This window comes from Ceratotherium simum, chromosome 26 (assembly GCF_057802395.1).
Source record: "Ceratotherium simum simum isolate JZ-2026a chromosome 26, ASM5780239v1, whole genome shotgun sequence".
Lineage (NCBI taxonomy): Eukaryota > Metazoa > Chordata > Mammalia > Perissodactyla > Rhinocerotidae > Ceratotherium > Ceratotherium simum.
This window is the reverse complement of record NC_141925.1, coordinates 17,265,560-17,288,963: the sequence shown is the minus strand read 5'-3', so window position 1 is coordinate 17,288,963 and position 23,404 is coordinate 17,265,560. Positions and strand designations below refer to the sequence as shown.

At 52.9% G+C, this 23,404-nt stretch overlaps 1 protein-coding gene across 1 annotated transcript; it reads left to right on the top strand.

Annotated features, from left to right (window-relative positions):
• The first annotated feature begins 4,378 nt into the window (after positions 1 to 4,378).
• Positions 4,379 to 21,566, top strand: SDR42E2 (short chain dehydrogenase/reductase family 42E, member 2). Its single transcript, XM_087417079.1, has 11 exons — positions 4,379 to 5,125; positions 5,595 to 5,690; positions 7,049 to 7,106; positions 7,819 to 7,937; positions 8,613 to 8,688; positions 12,807 to 12,889; positions 14,486 to 14,623; positions 15,197 to 15,262; positions 17,163 to 17,226; positions 18,603 to 18,676; positions 21,330 to 21,566. Exons 1-11 carry the CDS (start codon positions 4,412 to 4,414, stop codon positions 21,564 to 21,566), a joined length of 1,725 nt encoding a protein of 574 aa, XP_087273205.1. The 5' UTR covers positions 4,379 to 4,411.
• Positions 21,567 to 23,404: the final 1,838 nt, after the last annotated feature.

The window sequence follows — 23,404 nt, the reverse complement described above, 5'->3', positions numbered from 1 at the left end:
AGTGGTTACCTTGTGGTGGGGGGGCACACAGGGGGCATCTGGTGTGCTAGAAATGTTTTATATCTTGATCTGGGTGGTGGTTACATTGATGTTTACATAAGCAAAAATTCATCAAATTGCTAAAAAACATGGTTTACTAAGGCTTGACAAGCCCTGGCTTTGGCCAGTCTCCATGCTGGGCCCAGGGAGGCACCAGTGACCACAGCCGCTGCCACAGTGGTTCTCAGTCTGGTCACTGTCTTGGGCAGCTGCCCTTCTGCATCACCTCTGTAAACACAGAGTAAAGGGCCTGTGCTGGTTGTATTACTTTGCTAGGGCTATCATAACAAAGCACCACAAACTGAGTGGCTGAAACAACAGAAATTTATTGTCTCTGGTCCTGGATGCTGAAAGTCTGAGCTCAAGGTACCGACAGTGCCATGATCCCTCTGAAGGCACTAGGAAGGATCTGTTCCAGGCCTCTCTCCAGGCTTCTAGTAGTTCCTTGGCTTATGGCAGCATAACTCCAGTCTTCACATGCTGTTCTCCACGTGTGCATGTCTGTATCCAAATTTCCCCTTTTTGTGAGGACACCAGTCATACTGGAGTAGGGCCCTACTCTAGTGTGACCTTGTCTTTAATTACATCCTCAATGATTCTATTTCCAACTAAGGTCACATTCTGAGGTACTGGGGGTTAGGATTTCAACATATGAATTTGGGGGAGACATAATTCAACTCAAAAGAGTTGTGTTGTAAACTATGCTTCTTCTAAGGCAACACCAGCTAGCTGGGCTTGGGGAATATGAGTTCTATGGCCCTGCTGGTGGGGAAGGAAGAAGCTGGTCTTTGTGAATGGAAGGATGGTCCAGAGACACAGTTAGTGAAGTGGCCAAGCACAGGACCTGGGTCTGAATCCCAGCCTCTCCTATACAGCTACCATTGGTTGAGCACTGACTGGGCAGGCACCAGATTCAGCATTTTGCGTATACCTTGTTAGCCACAAGCCTCACAACGTCACAACTGTGAAGTACACACCACTTCCAGTTTATGGATGAGGAAACTCAGCCTTGTAGCTGCCCAAAGAGACACAGCAAGAAAGTGGCAGAGCCAAGATTTAAACCCAGGGTTTATCCCATGGTCTTTTTCCACCACACTCTGAGCCCCTTTCATCTCTCTGAACCTGTTTCCCTGTCTCTAAAATTGGGCTAAAACAGAGTTGTGGGGATTAAGCAAGATATGTACCTTACCACCTGGCACATAGCATGTGCTGGCTAAGATTTTGTTTTTCTCTTCCCTACACCCACCTACGCCCTCAGAGGATGTTCATAGGGGTGAGGCCTTTCCAGCAGCCCTCTTCAGACCAAAGTGACCAGCCTGGGTGCACAGCCCCCATCACTGTATTATAGCAGCTGTGCCAGCTGTTGGGCACATGCCCTCCCCTCTGCAAAACCCACTTGCAAATGGGTTTTCAAGGGTGTGATCCATATGGGTCTCCAGTGTAAGGGAAAGGCCAGCACTGGAGAAGCACCTATTAAACGTGGAACCATGGCATCGAAGAATGGATGAACCCAGAGATGGTGGAAGAATGCAAGAACAGGAGGATAAATAGATGGGTGGAAGGAAGGAAGGACAGATATAGGAATGAATTGGAAGGATGGAAGGCAGGATGGATAGGTAGGAAGACAGAATGACAAGACGGGGCCGGCCCCGTGGCTTAGCGGTTAAGTGTGCGCGCTCTGCTGCTGGCGGCCTGGGTTTGGATCCCAGGCGCGCACCGACGCACTGCTTCTCCGGCCACGCTGAGGCCGCGTCCCACATACAGCAACTAGAAGGATGTGCAGCTATGACATACAACTATCTACTGGGGCTTTGGGGGGAAAATAAATAAATAAATAAAATTAAAAAAAAAAAAAAAGAATGACAAGACGGATGGATAAATGAATGGATGGATGGACAAAAAATTGATGGAAGGATGGATAAATAGACACAGAGATGGATGGAAGACTAGGTGGGATGATGAACAGATGAAAGCGAGGAAGGAAGGTAGAAAGGAAGGCAGGAGGCAGGCTGAAGAGAGAGGAACGTGTGGGAGAATAGATGGATGGGTCGATGGGTGGGGAAAGAAACACCGTTTCTAGGGGTTCTAGGGGTTCTAGGGGTTCTAGGACGACTATGGGCAGCACAGGGCCCGGCACGCAGTGCCTTCGCGTCCTTTCCCCACCAGCAGCGCGGGCCATTTCACCTCGTCGGCCGGCCTCAGTTTCTCCTCTGTGAGATCCTGAGCGTCCCCGCCTTGGAGCCGCCGGGGACAGAGGGAGGAGCGAGGGGCGGTCCCGGAGCCCGGCCCCGCCCCGAGGAGGCGGTGGCCCGCGGCGCCCAGGCTCGCCGGAGATGCTTGGGCGCAGCGCCGGGAGCAGGCAGCGCCGCGGGAGCAGGAGCCCGGGGCCAGGTGAGCGCGGACGGGGCGCGAGCGCGGGGGGCGGCGGACAGGACGGGAGGAGGACCTGCCCACGGAGCTGCAGGGCCCGGGGCCGCTCTCGGCGTGGGGCGCACGCGCTCCTGCCCGCCCAGGAGAGGCGAACGCGCCAGGGGTTGGTCCTGGACGCCCCCACCCTTTCGCCCATTCCTTTCACCAAACCCTATTGGAGTCCCCGTCGACCTGGATCCAGGCCGAGCCATTTACCGTGACTCCGTCAAAGTTCGCGAATGTTCCCTGAGCCTCAGTTTCCATCTCTGGATGATGGGAACAGTAGCCTCTACTTCACTGGACTGCCAGGAGAATTAAATGCGGCAACATGGGGTCAGGCGGTGCTTGGCCAGAGCGCCCCTAGATGAGAAAAGTCCTGAGTGGTTTCATTCATTCATGCCTGCTTTGCGCAGGCACAGGCCTAGGTGTGGGGATGCTACAGTGCACAGAGCCCTCCTGGAGCTTGCCTTCCAGTGGTTTGCCCAGGGCTTTGCCCACTGTTCTCTCATAAACACCTGGTGAGGTAGATGGAGCAGCCAGGGTTATCTGGGTCCATTATACAGCTGTGGACACTGAGGTGCAGTGAGGTTTTAAGGATCTTGCCCAAGGGCACATCCAGCAAAATGGGTACCCGAGACAGGGTCCCAGGCTTTCTCACAAAGAGCATCTCCATAGGATGGAAAGACTGCTCTGGTCCCACAGACCCTTCCCCAGAACAGAGTGCCCTGGGCCTGGGTAGAGAAGGGCTCCCCTCTGGGGCTGTGTCCTCTCCCCTCTGGTATGGGGGAATTACACTCATCCCCTGTGATGACTCAGATTTGGCGTGTCTTCCCCCCACTGTGAAACCCATGAGTGCCAGTGCTTGTACAGGGCATAACTGTATCCCTCACCCAGAATTTTGGAGAGCAGGACAGTGACAGAGGAGACTAAAAGATACAGCCCCTATAGCTGTCCGGGTCCCTGTCCCATGACCACTATCGGCAACAACCGTGGGGCTCATCAGTCACTCAGTCGCTCCTGTTCTTTTTCACAGCCACTATGGCCACGCAGGGCAGAGACTTACCAATCTCTGGACCCACAGGGCCTGGCACAGTAGGCCCACGTACAAGGTTGTTGCTCTTACTAATGCTGCTGCTGCTGATCTGCCCCTGGTCCAGCCTCATCCTCAGGTGGAGCAGGAGGTAGGGGGTGGGACGATGGTGGTGACAGTGACTGACAGCCTGGCTTGCTTTAAGTCTATAATAAGGAGGACAAGATCCTCAGTGCTGGCCCCCGAGGTCCACAGACCTGACCTTGAAGTCCGCAGGGGGCTTGGGCAGACCTTGTGGTGCCAGCCACCTGCACTGCTGGGGACCTGGGAGAACCAGAGGTGGCAGGTGTCAGGGCAGGGGCGGGCACAGCACTTGGAATCGTGTGCAAGTTCCCAGGACACAGAGCCCTTTTGGATCCCATGTGGATTCCTCCCATCCCCCTCCTATTTCTCCTTTTCTCCTCTTTCTCTACCCCCTCCTCTCCTCCTCCTCCAGGAGGCCCTCCCATCTCCCCAGTCAGAAAGCAGTCACCCCCCAGTCTGGTGAAGTTCCCCTTGGCATGATTTGTTCTGTCTTCCTCCAGTAGTGTGTGGGAGCTGGGATTTTAAGGAACTGGTAGAGAACTCAGGAATGCGTGGTGTAAATCTCAGCCATGTGGTGTGACTTTGGGCCTCGGTTTCCCCAAGCTGTAAACCCAAGGCCTGGCCGCCTTGTCTCTGACTCTCTCTGAGGAAGGCTCACCTTGGAAGTTCTCAAGATTCTGAAAAGGACAGGTTCACTGGGAACTCCGAGCATCTCTAATTCTCACCAGGAGTTCCCCTCAGCCCCTAAGGGTCTGATAATCCATGTGACTTGAGACAACTCTAGAACATACATTCTTCTGTTTTTCCCTACAGGTGGACAGACTCTGGGTGCACATGGCTCAGTAGAGGATGAAGCCCAATCCGGCAGGCTCCTCCCCAGAGGCCTGCAGAGCTCCAGGCCAAAGGGAGAAGAGCTGCCCTGTCTGCCAGGCCTGGGGAGGGGTCTCAGGCCTGAGGTCTGAGTCAGGGCCTGGGCCGGGGCCTGGTACTGTTCTGGAGCCTGGGCTGGGGCCTGGTGCTGTGTCCAGACCTGGGCCAGGGCCTGCGGCTGTTCCAGGTCCTGGGGCAGTGTCGGGGTCTGGGCTGGGGCCTGATGCTGTGTCCAGACCTGGACCAGGGCCTGGTGCTGTTCTGGGGCCTGGTGCAGTGTCTGGGTCTGGGCCGGGGCCTGGTGCTGTGTCAGGATCTGGGCCAGGGCCTGCTATGGTTCTAGAACCTAGACCAGGGCCTGGTGCAGTGTCAGAGTCTGGGCTGGGGCCTAGTGCTACTTCAGGACCTGGACCAGGTCTGGGGCCTGGGCCAGGATCTGTGCCATTACCTGGGCCAGGGGTAGGGCCTGGGCCCAGACCCAGTGAGCCAACAACAGCCCCAACACCAGCGCCACAGCAGCAGACTCAAGCCACAGCCGTGCAGGCCCCCAGGCAGAAGGTTCTGGTGACTGGAGGAGGAGGCTACCTGGGCTTCAGCCTGGGTTCCAGCCTGGCCAGGAGCGGCACTTCTGTCATCCTGCTTGACCTCCGCAGACCACAGTGGGAGCTGTTCCCAGGGGCCGAGTTCATCCAGGTGCAGTGACGAGGGTCTTGGGGGACTGGTGGTGGACCCAGGCTGGAGGTGGAGGTTGAGGGACGGTATCTGATGTGAAGCCAGTGGCGTGGTGTGGGGCACAGGCTGTGGAGTCAGACTGTTGAAGCTCCAGCGCTAGCTCTGGCAGCCATGACCCAAGGCTCCACATCTCTGAGCCTCACATCCTCATCCACAGAAAGGGGACACTAATCATATCTGCTTCATAGGGGTCTCACGGGGGGTCAGTGAGATAGTACACGTAGATCCCTGAGCACAGCCCCTGTGACTTAGATCCACAAACGGGGCTGATGGTAATGGTGACGCCCTGGAGAATCATACAGTAAATCCTGCCCCGCAGCCTCTCCTTCTGGCCTGGGGGGATGGGGGACCAGCTCTGGGACCTGGCAAGGTGCACAGTTGTTGCCTTGGACCCAAACTTCCTGCCCCATCTCTTCCTTCCCCGTTTCAGGCTGATGTCCGAGATGAAGAAGCCCTGTACCGTGCCTTCGAAGGGATGGACTGTGTCTTCCACATGGCGTCCTACGGAATGTCCGGTGCTGAGAAGGTGAGCCCCTCATATACAGTACCTGGAATCAGACAGTGCAGGTGGGGTTCAGATCCTGGCTCTGCCCGCCACACCCCTCCATGCCCACATATTTATTATTGCTCTTCACCTACTCCAGGAAGGATTTGGGCTACACCCAGCCTGCATTTTGTGTCCATGGGACCAAATGTCAGTCCTGCCACTTTCTAGCTGTGGGACGTAGGGCAAGTTAACTTAAATTCTCTGAGCCTGCATTTCTTCTTTGTAAAGTGAGGACATTACTAGTATTTATGTCACAACCTCCTCAGAGAGCAGTGTAACAGTATCTGTCGAAACATACACATATCTTTTGACTCAGAAATCACACTTATTTTTATATTTGCAGCCTTGTTTTTAATAACAAAACACAAAGTAACCTAAATGCCCATGAGCTGGGGACTATTTAAACAAATTGTGATGTATCCACACAATGAAATTCTATGCAGCCATTCAAAAGAATGAGGTAACTCCATATGTGCTGATAACAGAACAGTTTCCAAGGTGCAAAGACAGTGTTGGATATCCTCTTATTTGTTTAAAAAAAAGATAGGGTAAATATTTAGATGCTCACACAAGTGTGCTGATATTAATAAACATAGATCATCTCTAGAAACACACAAGCCTGGTAACAGTGCTTACCTCTGGGGAGGGAAAAGGGAGACTTGGAACCAGGAGTGAGAGGGAAATATCCTTTTTACTGTGTACCCTTTTTACTGTTTGAATTATTTTTAACCTTGTGATTGTATTACCTATTAAAAACAACTGCAACAAGAATAAATAGAGTTTAAAAATCAGTATAGAACCCACCTCCTAGTGTAGTTGTAAGGATTAAATGAGATGCAGGGCTTCGCCCTGTCCGTGGAACACAAGCTGCTCTCACAGCAGACTAGTTGTTTTTCTTTTCACCACACCACACGCCGCCCCCCCACCCCCTTGCTAGGGCATGCACAGCATTGCTGTGTCCATCTGACAGATAGGAAAACTGAGACTTCCCGATCCAACACATTTTGAGTCCCTTTTCTGTGCCAAGCACTGTACCAGGTCCTCCCATGGGGCTTATTTAATCCTGCCAACCACCCAGAGGGTCTGCCCTCACTTTGCAGGTGAGGGAGCTGAGGGCCAGATGGGGGACAGAAGCTCCCCGGTTGCCCAGGGAGGTGGTGGCAGAGCTGAGCACTGGACCCGGGGCTGCCGCACAGCCCGTGAGCCTCTCGGGGTCCCTGCCTCTGAGCTGGGCGTTCTGTGGCCCCCGCCCTGCCCCACTCCAAGCCCAGCCTCAGTCCTCAGTGACGAGGCACGAGGCAGCCCCGTGACTTTCCCACCTCTGTGTTGTCTTTTAGCTGCAAAAAGAGCAGATTGAGTCTATAAATGTTGGAGGCACCAAGCTAGTGATCGATGGTAGGCGCTCAGAGCCGAGTGTGACCTGCTTTGTGTGTCCTGCTTCTCTCCCCCCTGCCACAGGCCCAGCTCTGGGGGACAGGGGAGGGGACAGAGGTGGGACCCTCCTCCCCTACCCCTGCCCACCCGTGCGGAGGGCCTGTGGCAGCACATCCTTCCTGTAGTGCAGACCTGCCCAGGCCCCTGCAGGGGGCGGGGTCAGCGTGGCCTCCATGGGTCTGGGGACACGGGGAGCAGAGTTTGCACTCAGGGCTGAGGAGACGGGAGTAAGAAAAGGTGCTGAATTGCCAAAATAGACCCACATCGGGGCTCTTGGGCATGTCCTGCATCCATTTTTCTCTCTGATTCTGGAGTGTCTTTTTCCTGTGTCCCCACTGAATAAGACTTTCTTCTGACCTGTCCCTGGCAAGGTAGCTCAGGGACCACAGCCACATAGAGAAGGAAGAATGAGCTGGCCCGGCCCCCGGGGGCCCAGTGGCAGAGCCTTGATCTACATGCAAGTTAAAGGAAGGGGCCCTTCCCTCCTGAGCAGCTCTGTACTCTGGGAGGCCCGGAGCGGGATGTGTGTTGGAGACTGGTTAGAGAGCGGTGGATTCGCCCAAGGAGGTCCCTATGGGCACCTCCTCAGCCAACTGCCTGCTCACATTGGCCCCGTGTGTGTGTGTGTGTGTGTGTGTATGTGTGTGTGTTGCATGTGCCCCTGTTGTTGCAGTTTGTGTCCGCCGGCGGGTTCCAAGGCTTGTCTACACCAGCACCGTCAATGTCGCATTTGGCGGGAAGCCCATAGAACAGGGTGATGAGGACTCTGTGCCATATTTCCCGCTGGAGAAGGTACCCGGCTTCCAGGAGAGGTGGGCGGGGCCCGGGACCCTCAGTCCAAAGGGTAGGGATGGGCGGAACCAGGGTCACCTTCACAACTCAGGTGCATCCCGGGAAGAAGGGGTCCCCAAAACTGGGTGGCACAGGCCTTCTCCTGTTTTAGCTGGTCATGCCAGCAGGGGCCTTGAAATCAGACAGACCTGGCCTTGAGCCAGCCAGGCCACTTTCTGCCTGTGTGACCCTGAGCAGGTCACTTCACGCTGAGCCTCTGTTCTTCATCTGGGCATGGGAACACCACCACTGCGGGGTTGTGGAGAGCAGGAAAAGAGGTGATGTAGGTGAAAATGCCATGTGATCACTACCACATGTAAATAATTTGTCCTGCGCACGTCCAGCGTCAGCATCCCAGAGCAGGCGTCTGGGGCTGGCGGGAGCCTCCCTGATTCAAGGAACTCCTAGTCATTGTTACTGCTTGAACTCTGCTCCTCTGCTCCCGTGGCTCCTGCCCAGTGGGACAGGAGCAGTGGGGCTCAGGGCTTGGCCATTTCCCAGCAGCAGTCCTCAGATCCAACCCCCGTGTGGTCTGAAGCAAAGGTGCAGCTGTGGGGCCGGCCTGGACTGGGCAGGCATTGCCAGCAGTGTCACTGACCCCTGTCTGATGGCTCTGGTCTCCCTGTCCTCTGGCAGCACATGGACCACTACTCCCGAACCAAGGCCATCGCCGACCAGTTGACCCTCATGGCCAATGGAACGCCTCTCCCAGGTGAGTGTCACAGGGCCTTGCTCACAGCAAGTGTGCATGCCCACTGCCTCCTCCCCAAAATGTATGTATGGTTCTAGCTTTTAGCTGGTATGTTCCTAAAGCCTGCCTCCCTTCCAAAGGATGCTTCCAAAGCAGGCCCTCGTGTTGCTCATGTTCTGGTGGGGAAGAGACCAGATAGGAGTAGATCCTTTTTCTGCCACATAGGAGTGGATCCAGTTTGAGGGACCCTCTTTAGATAAAAGAGTACAAACTTATGAATATGGAATGAGGTTTAGAGCTTTGGAGAGGCCATGCAAGCGAGGGGCCCTAAAGCTTAACCTTCAATAACTTTCAGAAAAATCGGCCTTGGCTGCCTTACTGCATTGCCTCTTCTGGTTATAGAGAGGTAATAATAGAATACTGGCAGGTGGCAGGATGGCACAGTGGCTAAACACCCATGGACTTGCATCAGACTGAACCGAGTTCAAATCCCAGCCTCCACCACCTCTTAGCTCTGTGACCTTGGGCAGTGCACTTATTGTCTCCCAGCCTCACTTTCTGATCTATAAAAAAATGAGGAAAGGGCCAGCCCCGTGGCTTAGCGGTTAAGTGCGCGCGCTCCGCTACTGGCAGCCTGGGTTCGGATCCTGGGCGCGCACTGACGCACCGCTTCTTCGGCCATGCTGAGGCCGCGTCCCACATACAGCAACTAGAAGGGTGTGCAACTATGACGTACAACTATCTACTGGGGCTTTGGGGGAAAAAAAGGAAGAGGATTGGCAATAGATGTTAGCTCAGAGCCAGTCTTCCTCAGCAAAAAAAAAAAGAGGAGGATTAGCATGGATGTTAGCTCAGGGCTGATCTTCCTCACAAAAAAAAAAAAATGAGGATGATAGTGGAATCTTCCTCAAAGAGCTTGTATGAGAATAAAATCATGATGGGTACTATTAAAAAAAAAAAGGATATGGACAGTCCATGTTTATCCAGTGCTGACTACATGCCAGGCCCTATTTTACATGCTAATTTTATATGCAGAAGTCTCATTAACTCTTCACAGCATCCATCTGAGGTAAGAGCTGTAGGCATCTCTTGCTTTCCAAATTCAGGAGCCAAATAGATTCAGGTAGATTCCCTGCTATCCAAATGATCACTACTTGCTTTCTAGAATTCAGAAACTAAAGAGTCAGAAAACTTGGTTTCTCTTACTGTCTAAACTCAGGAGCCAAGTAGATTTGGAAAGCAAGGGATGCTTGAGATTATAACCCCCCAAATTTACAGGGGAGGAAACGGAGGCTGAGAGGTTAACTGACTTAGCTCAAGGTCACACAGCTACTGGTGGCAGAGGTGGGATCTGACCCCACCCCCACCCCATGCCGGGGTCTAGAAGCAGAGCCTGGGGCTTCACCATCGTGCTGTACTGTAGCCACAGCTGATCAGGTCCCTAAACATGGACTCTTTTCCCTAAAATCCTTCACACCCCACCCCATCATCATGGGCCTGTCAGGTCTCAATCCCTGATCCCAGTGGGAACATCCAGCTGTGTTTTCCCAGGGGTTTGACCCTGTGCAGTTGATTCTCTTCTCTCCCTGGGGCCTCCCCCGGCTGGACCAGCAGCTACAAGCCTGACACCTAATCCTCTGGCCGAGAATTATTTATACGAGCATCCCCAGCTTTCCATGGTCAGGAGAGTCATGGATACGCTCTGCCCAGCCCCTCTGTGACGTGGCTGCCCAGTGCCCCGCCAGCCCATGTCAGCTGCAAGCCGACCTCCCCCCTACTGTGCCCAGGTGACCCAGAGTTTAAAATTAGCTTCAGGCTGTTTACAGGAAAGCTCATCTGATACCTGCCTTCCAGGAGTCTAGCCACGGTCACACTGGGTGATTTCCAGTCCCTACCACCCAAGCTGGTCCCTGAGACTGTCTCTAACCCAACATAGAGAGCCCTGGTCCCTGTAGCAGAGTCTGAGACATGCAGACCCCAGCTCAGTGTGAATGTGGCTGTGTCCTCCTGTCTCTGGGTGTATTAGTGTCCTGAGGCCACCAGGACAAACTTGGTGGCTTAAAACAATAGAAATTTCTTCTCTCACAGTTCTGGAGGCCAGAAGTCTGAAATCAAGGTGTCAGTTGGGCTGTACTTCCTCCAAAGGCTCTAGGGGAAAATCCTTCCTTTCTTCCAGCTTCTGGTGGTCCCATTCATTCCCTTGGTGTGTGGCTGTATCCCTCCAGTCTCTGCCTCCATCCGCATGGCCTTCTCCTCTTCTCCAGCTGTCTCTTCTCTGTGAGTCTCTTATAAGGACATTGACAGTGGAGTTAGGGCCCACCCAGATAATCCAGGATGACCTCATTTTGAGATCCTTAGTTACATCTGCAAAGACTCTTTTTCCGAATAAGGTCACATCCACAGGTTCTGGGACGTGGACATATCTTCTGGGAGCCACCACTCAACCGCCTATACTAGGCCTCATTGTAAAGTGAGGATGTTGGGGGGGAGCAGTCAGGGTGTTTTCTGACCTGGAGACACCAGCCTTAGCTGATTTATGGGGAAAAGGGAACTGATAGTGGAAGGATGTGGGATAGCTTCTGGAAAATATATTTCCAGAAAAATGACCACCAGGGCTTAGAAAGGACAGGGGCAGCTCCAGGGACCAGGGTGGCAGGAGCTGGTGATCAGTCTCTTCAGGATGACCCCACTCCTAGGATTTTGGGTCCTGGTGTCTGTGATGCCCAGAGTCACATTCCTGGGTGAGAACATGTCATTGGCCCAGCTTGGGTCCCATGGCCACCACCTCAGGGAAGAGCAATGCATCTAGACTGACAGTCCCCCCAGACCTTGGGTAGAGGGGGAGGGGATCCCCAGAGGAAGGTCCCAGAGGATGGTCTACATGGGGCTTTCCCAAACTGGGGACATAGCACCTTGGGAACTTGAGCCTCAGGAGGGCGGAACCTCTTCCAGGAGGTTCCATCTCAGTTAAGGAGTTGGGGTTGGGAGTCAATTTACAAAATAAGTAATTTAAAATATATTTTTTTAAATCTTAACCAAATGGATTATGGGAGTAAACTGAAATTTTTGTAGACTTAAGACTTCAAAGAAATATGTTTGTGGCAGCCCTTCATACTGTACCCCCAGACTTCCCTGAGGGAGACATGTTCATCACTCCCACCATTGGGGGCCCCTTGGCAGAGAATTTAGGAAGCTCTGGACCAAGCTCTTCTTGGTCTGGGGGACCCTGCCGCCACAGAGCTGTGAGAGTTAGGGGAACAGACCCCCAGGCTCTTGTGCTGACAGCTTCTAGTCTTGTCCTTCCTCCACTGATTGTCTGGAAAGTATGATGCTACACAACTTACAAGGCCCCCATTTTCCAGGTGAGGAGATTAAGGCTGAGAGAGCTGAAAGACGGGGTCTGTTTGTTAGTGTGGTATCACCGAGAGGCAGGGGTTTTAGTGGAAAGAGCCTGGGCTTTCGTCCCCCATCTCAGCTCCACTATGCTGAGCTGTGTGCCGTTAGGCAAATCACATCCTTCTCTGAGCCTTGGTTCTTTTATTCATAGAACAGGGATAATAACAGCTCCCACCTGAAGGGTTGCCTCAAAGAAAAAAAATGGCAGCTTACCAGAGCCCTAGGCACATAGTAGGACCTCTCTGAGAGCCATCATAGTCCTTATCTAACTGATGATCAGAAAAGGAAAGAACTACAGCAGTTGGCATGAGGGAGTGTGAGTCTGTGTACATCTGTAAAATGGGCACAGTAGGACTTTCAGGAGAGTCAAAGGAGATCATGCCTGCCAAGTGCTGGGTGAACTCTCACGGGCCATGCCCATGTCGGCATCTAGGTCTTGCCTCTGTTACCGGCCTGTGAGCACCATGAGGGCAGGGACCATTTCTTGGTCATCCTTGGATTCTCCACAGCATCCATCCCAGGGCTCAGTGCTGGGGGTGAGGTCGGAGGAGCTCTGAATAGTATTTGTTGAATGATTTATTGATCAACTGAGAGAATAATTAATTGAATGAAGAAACCCCGAGGGCCGGTCTTCTCTGCTAACCTGTCCAGGTAAGGACTAGGAAATGTGGACAGCCTTTCTGTCCCTCTCCCTACTGGTCCCCCCTTCCCTAGGCCCCTGATTGTGCTTTCCTGTGTTCTAGGAGGAGGCACTCTGCGGACATGTGTGCTCCGGCCCCCGGGGATCTATGGCCCTGAAGAGCAGAGGCACCTGCCCCGAGTGGCGGTATGTCATCCTAGCCCCAGGCCTGAGGCACAGGAGGGGCCTGGCTGATGTGTACCTGGATTGGGGCCCTCCCAGCCCACGGTCACTGTGTTAGTCTTGGGGCAGTGTCCCAAGCCTGGGACTCGCACTTCTGGGAGATGCCCCTGCCCCCATCAGGTCCAGCAGGGACAGAGCTCTCAGTGTGTGCCAGCCAGGGCTAGGCACAGGTGGGGGAGACACTATGACTCAGAGGCAGAAGGGAGCCTGTTGCCCCCACACAGACGTGGGCTCCCTGAGGCCCAGGTGCTCGTCGCATGCCACCAGCACAAGGGTCTTCATGTAGAAAACCGCTCTCCAGAGAAAGCTGGGTGCCAGGAATATAGCTCCAAGGGACTCTAAGCCCTGTCCTCAGATTTCTCACAGCCTGGGCAGGGAGACAGATGCCACAGTCACAGGTTCAGTGTGGTCAGGGCTGTGGAGAGGAAGAAGCACAGCAGAGAGAGCCTGGCAGGGGAGGTTCAGGAGGGCTTCCTGGAGGAAGTGACGCCTATGCTGTTTGGAAAGAAAAGAAGAAATTAACTGAGGAAACGGGGTGGTAGAAAGAAGGTCTGACAGAGGAGACAGCTTGGGCACAAACCTGAAGATGAGGAAGATGACTGTTGAGGTTTGGGCACAGATCAGTGAACAAAACAGACAACGATTCTGCACTTTGGGGGCTTATATTCTCACATGAGGAGATAAATAAACATGATAAAGGATAAGGAATGTTCGAAGGTACAGTGAGGAAGAAGGAAAAGTGGAGGAAGGTGGGAGAGCCTGGAGTGCCAGCAGTCAGGGGAGCCTCACCAAGCGGGGACATCGCAGCATCAGCTTGAAGGAGGTGATGAGTGCGTCACACAGGTATTGGGAGGGGCCTTCCAGGCAGAGGGAACAGCTAGTCCAAAGCCCTGAAGTTGAACCTTCTGGCACATTCTTGCGGGGGAAGGCCGAGTGGCTAGAGCTGAGCGAGCCAGCGAGCGAGCGAGCGAGCTGGTTATTAGGAGATGAGGTCAGAGAGAAGCTGGGGCCTCCTCGGCCGTTGTCAGAACTGCGGCTTTGCACCTGGCAGGATGGGCAGCCCGGGAGGTTCTGAGCAGGGGACACATGATGTGATTTAGGATTCACAAGGGTCCCCTGGCTACGTGGAGAACAGCCCACAGGGCCAAGGGTGGAAGCAGGGGGCCAGTTAGGAAGCTGTTTCGGTTTCCAGGTAAGAGATGAGGGCAGCAGTGGGGGTGGTGAGAAGTGGTTGGATTCTGGACAGATTTTAATAGTTGAGCCAACGGGATGTGCGGATGAGCAGGGTGTGGAGTGTGGGAGAAGGGAAGGCAAAGGAGGCTGCCAGGTGTCGGCTGAGCTGTGGAGTGCTGTCAGCAGAGATGGGAGGGAGGCGCAGGTGCAACAGGAGGCAAGAGCAGGCGCTCACTCCAGGACGAGGACCACCAAGTGGAGATGTCAGGAAGGCCTGGGTCTGGGGCAGAGGGGTCGGGCCTGGAGCTGGAAATGTGGGAGCTGTCAGCATGTAGACGGAATTTAAAGCCACTCCAGGCTTGGGTCTGTGTTTGCCGCCCCCTCCAGAGCCACATCAAGAAGAGGCTGTTCATGTTCCGATTTGGGGACTGCAGGACTCGGATGAACTGGGTCCACGTGCGCAATCTGGTGCAGGCACACGTGCTGGCGGCCGAGGCCCTCACTGCAGCCAAGGGCTACGTGGCCGTGAGTCTCCTCTATGCTCCCCCCACCTCACCCCACCCAGGGGCTGCAGGCAGGGTGCCCCATCCCTAGGGGATTCCTGGGTCACACACAGTTCTCCTCAACTCAAAATGGCTGGTGGGACTGTTGGCCCAGGGAAGACGGAGGGTGGGGTGTCTTTATAGAGCATCATTATCTCCTCTCAATGACCCTGTGAGGTAGGTGTTGTTGATCCCAGAATAATGGTCACCAAATGCTAAGCATTTTACATATACTGTGGTGTTTAATCTTCACAACAGCCCAAGAGGGAAATCCCCTCTTGGACATAATAATATCCTCCCATTTCTCAGATGAAGAAACTGAGGTACAGAGAGGTTAAGTGACTCCCTTGGGGTCACACAGCTAGTCAGTGTGGCAGCCTCAGATTTCAAAGGGAATTGCCCAGGTCTGTCCCCAGGGCCAGGGGCCAGCCAGGACTCCTCGGTGGCTGCTCAGGAGAACTGGGGCCTTGGGGCAGCTGCTAGGAGCCATCTGAAAGGGTGGGGTCAGGCATTGGGCAGGTGCCTGACTGTCCCTCTCCCCATGGGTCCCCCTCAGAGTGGGCAGGCGTACTATATCAACGATGGAGAGAGCGTCAACCTCTTCGAGTGGATGGCCCCGCTGGTAGGTGCCCAGACGCCCGCCCCCACCCCAAGTGAGAATCCGGGGATCCTCACGTCTTCTCTCCCTGTCATTTTTTCCTACTTCCAAAAAATCAAAAGGTTTCACATTAAAAACCAGCTCTGGGGGGCCGGCCCAGTGGCGTAGCAGTTAAGTGTGCGCGCTCCGCTGCTGGCATCCCAGGTGCGCACCGAGGCACCGCTTGTCAAGCCATGCTGTGGGGACGTCCCACAGAAAGTGGAGGAAGATGGGCACGGATGTTAGCTCAGGGCCAGACTTCCTCAGCAAAAAGAGGAGGATTGTCATGGATGTTAGCTCAGGGCTGATCTTCCTCACCAAAAAAAAAAAAAAAAAAAAAAAAACCAGCTCTGGCAACAGTGTCCCCTGGGTGACATCGGAACTGGCTGGAGCTGGGTCGTGGCTGCCCCTTTGGGGGGCCATGTGCTCCCCCTGTTTGCCGTAGTCCCTCCTAGCCTGCTTCCCGATTATGTTGACTTGGGAGTTTTGCTTGTGACCCACCGTATTATGTGCTGAGCCTCTGAAAGAGGTAAGTGGGGAGTAGATTGAAGTACAAAGGGACGTGTGGCCCTGGGGCCTCCTGCGCTGCAGCCCCTCCCAGAGGCCTGGCCTACCCCTCAGCAGCCTGCAGACTCTCCTGGGCCAGGCCTGCCAGAAACCCTGTGCTGGGGAAACATCCCCAGGGCGTTCAGGCCCTCGCATGTCAGCTTAACAGCTTTGTCGAGATATAATTCATATACCGTACAATTCACCTATTTAAAGCGTGCAATTCAGTGGTTTTTAGTATATTCAGAGTCTTGCAATCCTCACAGTAATAAATTTTAGAATATTTCATCACCCTCCAAAAAGAGAACCCCCCCAAATCTGTTCCCTTTACCAGTCACTTGTCTTTACCCCCTCTCTGTACCACCCCCAGCCCTAGGCAACCACTAATCTACTTTCTGTCTCTATGAATTTGCCTATCCTGGACATTTGATGTAAATTGAATCATATAATGTGTGACCTTTTTGTGTTAGGCTTCTTTCCTAGACGTCATGTTTTCAAGGTTATTCCATGCCGTAGCATGGATCGTATTAGTACTTCATTCTTTTTTATTGCCAAAAAATATTCCATTCTATGGATATACCACATTTTGTTTATCCATTCATCAGTTGATAGAAATTTGGGTTTTTCCACTTTTTGGCTATTATCAGTAATGCGGCTATGAACATTCCTGTGTAAGTTTTTGTGTGGATGTATGTTTTCATTTCTCTTGGGTATATAGGAGCAGAATTGCTGGGTCCTATGGTATCTCTATGTTTAACTTTTTGAGAAACTGCCAGACTGTTTTCCAAAGTGGCTGTACCATTTTACATTCCCACCAGCAGTGTATGAAGGTTCCAATTTCTCCACATCCTTGCCAACGCTTGTTATTGTCTGTCTCTTTGACCTGGAGAGTTTTTATACAAGTGAAGACCTTCATTCATCCTGTGCCGGCCCATCTCTTCATGCATCTCCTACCATTCTCCACACATATGCTGTTTTTTGTTTTGTTTTTTTTCTTTAATAGCAGAAAAGTCAATTCTAGAAAAATCAGATTCTACATAAGTGCCTTGCAGTGTCTTTGGGTGTAGGCAGATGTAAACAATAATTAAATGATGTGAATGATCCCAAGTTAAAAACCCACCCCATGCATTCAGTTCCTCCTTGAGGTTTCCAGGTCAAGGTGTGGATTTCATTTCAAGCCTGGCACAGGCTTGGTGCTGGCCGTGGAGTCTGCCACCTTGGGTGGGCAGGCGAGGGGCCAGGAGGTACCTCTGCTGGCCCTGGTGTAAAGGGAACATGTGGTCTTCCCACACCAGCCCCTGTAGGACCTGTTCTCATCTTAGGCCATGTTTCCTTGCAGTTTGAGAAGCTAGGGTACAGCCAGCCCTGGATCCAGGTGCCTACCTCCTGGGTTTACCTGACAGGTAAGGAAAGGAGTGTGTGTGTGAAAAGCCCTCCGTGTGCCAGGTGGTCGTGCATTACCTCATTTTAAACCCTCGGCCAGGACTAGGTGGGGGCAAATGAGGCACCAAGGGCACCACATTTAAGGAGACACTCACTCTCAGGGTCCAAGGGTTCCAAGCCTGATCTGTACTTGTCCAGCCCAAGAGCAAGTGCCTCCTTAAATTTTGCACCCCAGGCCCTCACTCCCCTCACCCGAGTCCTGGCCCTGTTTAAACCCTATCCCACTTGCAAAGTGGGTATGATTGGGCCCATTGTAAAGATGAGACAACTGGGGCTCTGAGGCATTAGCAACCTGCCCATGGTGCCACAGTGAGAAAGCGGGAAACGCAGAATTCACACATGGGCCCTGTGGCTTGTGCTGGAAGGCTTTATGCCAGTCAGGGGGAAAGGGAGCCCTGTGGCTGCCCCGTCCCCCAAGGTCACCCTGAAGTTAAGGCTGCTTTTTGACATGTGGAGGTTCTCTTTTGACTCTAGATTCCCCTCCTCACCTTAAACGTCTGTCTCTGCTCCCGCCCCCAGCATCCCTCTCTTGGCCTCCTTCCAGCAGAATGTAGCACAGGCTTCAGGCATGGAGTGATCAGGCTGAGGGGACAGGTGGCCCTCAAGTCACAAGTAACTGTGTTCCTAGAAAACTTCTGCTGGATCGATTGTATTTTAAATGCATTGGGATGCTTGCCATTTAAAGCAGGAGTTTGCAAACTTTTGTCCACCAGGGCACACATGCGGGACGACTTCTCATGCACAGCATCGCCACAGTGATTGATGTTCCTTGACCGCCAGAGAAAAGATCAGCCATGGGGGTTCTGGCAGTTTCAGAGGAATGTATATACATCCCCAGTTCCCAGGAGCTAACTGTAACTCAGTGGTTCTTAACCCTGGCTGCAGATTAGAATCACCTGGGAGCTGTTAAGATATGAAAATGCCTCAGCCACACCCCAGACCAATTATATCAGCATCAGCAGGAAGCAAGGGGACGAGGGAAACATCAGCACTTTTAAAAGTGCTCCAGAGTCTGCTCCAGCTTCTTCCTCTCCTACTCAAGAGAGTATATGGGAATAGGAGGGAGAGAGAGAGAGACATGATTATAGAGATAATTAAAAACGTCAGTCCTTTAATGTTAATAACAACTTACTTGTGACACATTTCACAGCCAAACAAGGCCCCCGGCGTGTGCTGAGTACTGCTGATTTAATGGAATCCAAAGACAGGAAATTTTTGCAAAATGAAGAGTCCCCCTCGCAAAGCAAATAATGCCCCCAGCTTTGTCCCTGGGGGCCTCCCTGGAGTTTGCATAGACCGAGGCACCCTGGTCATTGGCCCTTCTCTCCCCTCACAGCCACGGTGATGGAGTATCTACACCTGGCCCTGAGGCCCATCTGCATTGTCCCTCCACTGCTCACCCGGAGTGAGGTAAGTGGGCTGCTGCTAGGGGACCCCTGTGCCCTGGTGCCCCCTCACTTGCCCCCCTGCCTGTTCTCCATACCCCCACTGCCACCACCCCTCACCCCTGTGACACCATAACTGATGCTTGTCTGAGGTCTCAGAAGCTTCCATGTGGACCCCAATCTACTGCTAGCTCCTTCACACTCATCCCACCCTCTGGGCTTTTGCTTAGGCTGTGCTCTCTTGGTCTGAAGGGCGACGGCTTCAAGCCCATCCCTCATCACTGTCGTTTCATCCATAAGCAGCTTATCTTCCCAGCCAGGCTGGAGGCTCCCCAGGACATTCACTTTTTTGAATGCCGCCATTCCCCACCAACCCTACCAGCCCTCAGTACACACACACACACACACGCACACACACACACACACACACACGCAGCCAGCTTGGTTGGTGGTTTTAGGCTCACTGTTCATGCTAACTCAATAAGAAGTATATATTAAGTATCTACTGTGTACAGAATACTCTTCTCAAACAAGGATGATGCAGTTTTCTATTTGCATTTACAGCTTAAAGGAGAGGATGTTTTAATACAGACTATAAACAGTAAAGCAACAAGTGGTGTTGGGTGTTATTTGCAAAATCCTTCCAGTCCACTCTCTCATTTGATTCTCCCTGATGCCCTGCTGTTAGAAAGGGCTAAAGATTACGATCTCATTTTATGATGAGAAACTGAGCACTAGAGAAGTCAGTGACCTGTCCAAGGTGACACCATTCTGGAACTGGTTTCACTCTCCAAGCTCAGTGCTCTCTAACTTGGGAAATGGAGAATGGGCCACAGCAGGAAGCAATTCCCTAGGTTTCTCCTTTGAACCACCCAGACTAGCAGAGGAAAGAGATTAATGACAATAGCGACCGTCTGTTAAGTGGTGATGATATGCCGGGTACTGTGCTTTATCTCACTTAATCTTCACTTCCACTCTCAATTGTAGCTTCTCTTATTATCTCCATTTATGGAGGAAGAAATGAGACACACACATGGGTGAAATAATCTGCCCATGATCATTCACTTAAGTAGCAGAGCTGAGATTCGAACCCAGACCAGACCTAAATGATTTCAAGCTTCACCACTAGCTTGTGAAATGTGTCAAGAGTCACATCCATGTACAATAGCTGCCAAGTTGCTGCTGAACTGTGGTCGGGCAGGGCCCTGGCTCCCCTCCTTCTCCTCTCTCGTGGGTTTCCTTGGTCAACTCAGGAACAAAGGATCCCTGGTTAGCTGGAGAAGTTTCTGGACACCATGGCTCGGGCGCCCTCTGCTGGTCAGTCTGTGACATACCAGCCAGCCCTCTAGTTTGCCTTTATAGCCTTTGGTTCACTTAACATGTATTGTGCACGTACTGTGTGCCAGGCATTGTGCTGAGCAGTGCAGGCAAGACATAGTCCTTACCCCCAAGAAGCTCACAGGCCAAAGGGGAAGACAGCCCAGTAACTGGGCAACTCAACACACTGTGATAGGGCTATACTAGGGGAAATTAGGAGGCACTTCAGAGCACACAGAAGGGGCACCTAAGCCAGGTCTGAGGCTTCCCAGAGGAGGTGACATCTAAGCCTGACATCTGAGAATACTGTGTTCCAGGACCCTGCTTATCTAGTTCACAGCTGTATCCTCCAAATCTCTGAACTTACTAGCTGGGGCAAAAAGGGACAAGAATTGGCCTGTCTCCCTCTCTCCTCCCACAAGCATCCAAGACTAGGGCATGACTCTGGGGGCTGTTTCAGTGCTGTGGGAGAATCAAGCAACTAGTGGACCCCTTCCCAGTGTCCAGCTGAGGAACAAGAGGAAGAAATGTGTCAGGGTCAGGTAGGAGGGCATCCTCCTAGTCCCAGCATAGCAGGAAAGAGCATGGGCTAGTATCTGGCTCCCCTGTGTGACCCTGGGCAAGTCACTTAACCTCTCTGATCTTCAATTTTCAAATGTGTAAAGAGGAGATGGTGGTAGTACCACCCCAGAGGATTAAATGAGATAAGGCCTAGAAAGGATTTGGCCCAGGTCAGGTACAGAGAGTAAGTTCTGTAATTGATAGCTGTCACTACTCTTGAAGCCTGTGGGACCCAGGCATCTGGCAGCTGAGGAGAAACGCAGCTCAGACCCTGGAGAGGAATCACTTCTGCATAATTGAATTCCTCTCTTAGGGAAGCTTAGTTAATCAGCAGGGGTGTGAAGGCTCCGCCCTGAGGCACGTCTGGCCAGGCTTGGTCTGGGGCTGTGGGCTGAGAAGCCAAGTTTCCTGGACACATTTTACCGGAGCCAAACCCAAGGCGTAGGCGGGGCGTTCAAAGTCTCCTAACGAACACCCAAAAATGTTTCAAGGGCGTCCTGAGTCCCAGCACCGTGCTAGGCCAGGGAAGGGGAGTGCACAGGTGGGCCCTTGGCTTTTGGGGAACTGAGGAGTTGGGTGAGGGAGATGCGCATCCTGGAGGCGGCGCCCTCGAGGAATATAGAGATGGACGAGAGAAAGGAAGTCCTTCCGGAATAGGGCATCTCAGGAGCAAGACACCGCACATTGGTCCTCTTAAAGGGCTGCGCGATGGAAGCCCTCTCTTCCCTTTCGGCAAAACAAGGTGGAGGTTGCTCCCCCCCACTAGTCCCGCCCCTCGGCTGCCTGGCCTCTCCCCGCAGGTGCGCAGCGTGGCCGTGACGCACACCTTCCAGATCGGCAAGGCCCGCGCCCAGCTAGGCTACGCGCCCGACAAGTTCAGCTTCGCCGACGCCGTGGACCGATACGTGCAGTCCACGGCCGGGAGGCCCCGCTCCGCGGCGCGGACGCTCCTGCGGCTGCTGCTCGGGCTGCTGCTGCTCCTCGGCCTGCTCGCCCTGGGCCTGCACGTCCTGGGCCTGCAGCCGCCCGCCGTCTGAGCGTGCGGCCTGTCCGTGCCTCTACCCCTCCTTCGTTGTCCGGCCTTGGTCCCGCCCCGGAGCCCTGGCCCCGCCCAGGCCCCGCCTCCTGGGCTTGGACCCGCCTTACCCCGCCCCCTGCGTCGTGGTCACGCCCCTGACCCTCCCTCTGGGCCCTGGTCTGACCTCTTCTCGAGATCGTAACCTCACAACGGGCTACGCCTTCGGGCTTTCCTCCCGCCCCTGCCCAGTCCTGACCCACCCCCAGATTCGCCCCTGCTCCAGTTCCGCCCTTCTTCTGGCCCTACCGGTAGCCCTGAGCACCCCCTGTTGGTTTCTGCTTCCGGGACTGGCCTTGCTCCTTTCTCGGGATCCGCTCCCTACCCTCTCCCACTTGTAATTCGGCCCTGGCCCCTTCCCCTCCCTCTCTAGCTCCACCCCATCTCCATCCAGCAGTGCCTCCTAGGTGAGTTCCTGGGGCCTGGCGGCAGTTGTCTCTAGCGGCTAGTGCAGGCTGGGGTGGCCTCTCCGGGGATGCTGGACCCTCCTCGCTGCCCAGGCTTCTCTGGGCTTGTCCTGAGATCATCTCTGCATCTTGGATTAGACCCGTTCTAGGAACGTTACGTTTGATCCGCTCCTACCCTAATGTTCCGGGTTCGCTCACTCACACAGGTCTCCCTGTATGTTGATAGCCGGGGTTCTGCTCAGCCCAACCTTGCCTTTTTGGGTTTCTGGTTTACGAGTCTGGGGATGATTCAGCATTAAGTACGGGCTTCCTTACTAGAGGGACGTCAAAAAAGAAAAAAACAAAAAGCAACTTTTTGAAGAATTGGACGTCTGGAAAAAGCACCAGTAGTTATAATGGGAAGAATTAGAACTTGGTTGATCATATTTTATGATTTAGTGTTGCTCCTATTTGTTAATGAAGCAGCGGTGATTACCATAATCTTCAACGTTTAAACCCGCAAAATTTCTTAATCCAGACCTGCACGCCACAGAAACAGCGCCTCCCTATGGTCTTGGTATTGATTAAGGGTACCAAGAGCAGTGTGTAAGTACATCCATGTATATATCGTAATATGCACATGCGGAACTGGCCTATCAAACCGTGGATCCTGGCAAGGAAGAAAACCATCACAAGCCTAAAAGGGAGCAAATGCGTTAATCAGAGCCAACGAGGCCATCCTATGTGTGGGCATTGCTTGTGTCCCTCTCTGCCGATCAAGAAAAAAAGTTTGTGAAATAGCTAAAAAGTGTATGCTCCTGTTTGCTAGGTTGAATTGCATGTGTAGATACAATTTTTTAAAGCTCAGTAATAATCGTTTATGTCTAATGCTTGACAGTTTGAAAGGACTTTCATCTATGTGCTTTTATTTCGTTCTTAGGGCCACCTTTACCATAGGCTTTATTATTCTCATTTTATAGATGAGGAAACTGGGGTTGTGTCTAACTTGAAAGAGGGGACGAGGGTGGGGGTTACTGCTCTGCAGCTGGGGTAATTTGGAGGAGCTGCCCAAGGCCCACTGGCTTAAACACGACACATGGTTATTTCTGCTCTTCTGCACCTTGGCCTGCCAGGGCTTGGGTTGAGCTCTGGGATCTACCTCAGCCTCGGATCCAGAAACTTCGGGCCATTTGGGGTTGGCAGTCCTTGGCTCCCTTTCTTCTCAGTAATATGCTTGCATCTAAACTCACCTCTTTCTCTGACTTTTCTCTCTCTACTAATCCTAAGAAATCTGTCCTTAGGGCAGGGAAAACAGGTTTTCACTGTTCACAGAATCTTCTAGATATTTTATCTACTGCCAAACCTCAGCTTGTGAAACCCAAAAGCAAAATCAATTTCTTTGTTTTCTGGATTT

Excerpts from the sequence above, each read along its gene's own strand:
- SDR42E2 (XM_087417079.1), top strand. The coding sequence starts at position 4,412 with ATGAAGCCCAATCCGGCAGGCTCCTCCCCAGAGGCCTGCAGAGCTCCA. Across the intron at positions 17,227-18,602 it reads CTCCTGGGTTTACCTGACAG|CCACGGTGATGGAGTATCTA; the intron begins GTAAGGAAAGGA and ends CTCCCCTCACAG. Across the intron at positions 18,677-21,329 it reads CACTGCTCACCCGGAGTGAG|GTGCGCAGCGTGGCCGTGAC; the intron begins GTAAGTGGGCTG and ends CTCTCCCCGCAG.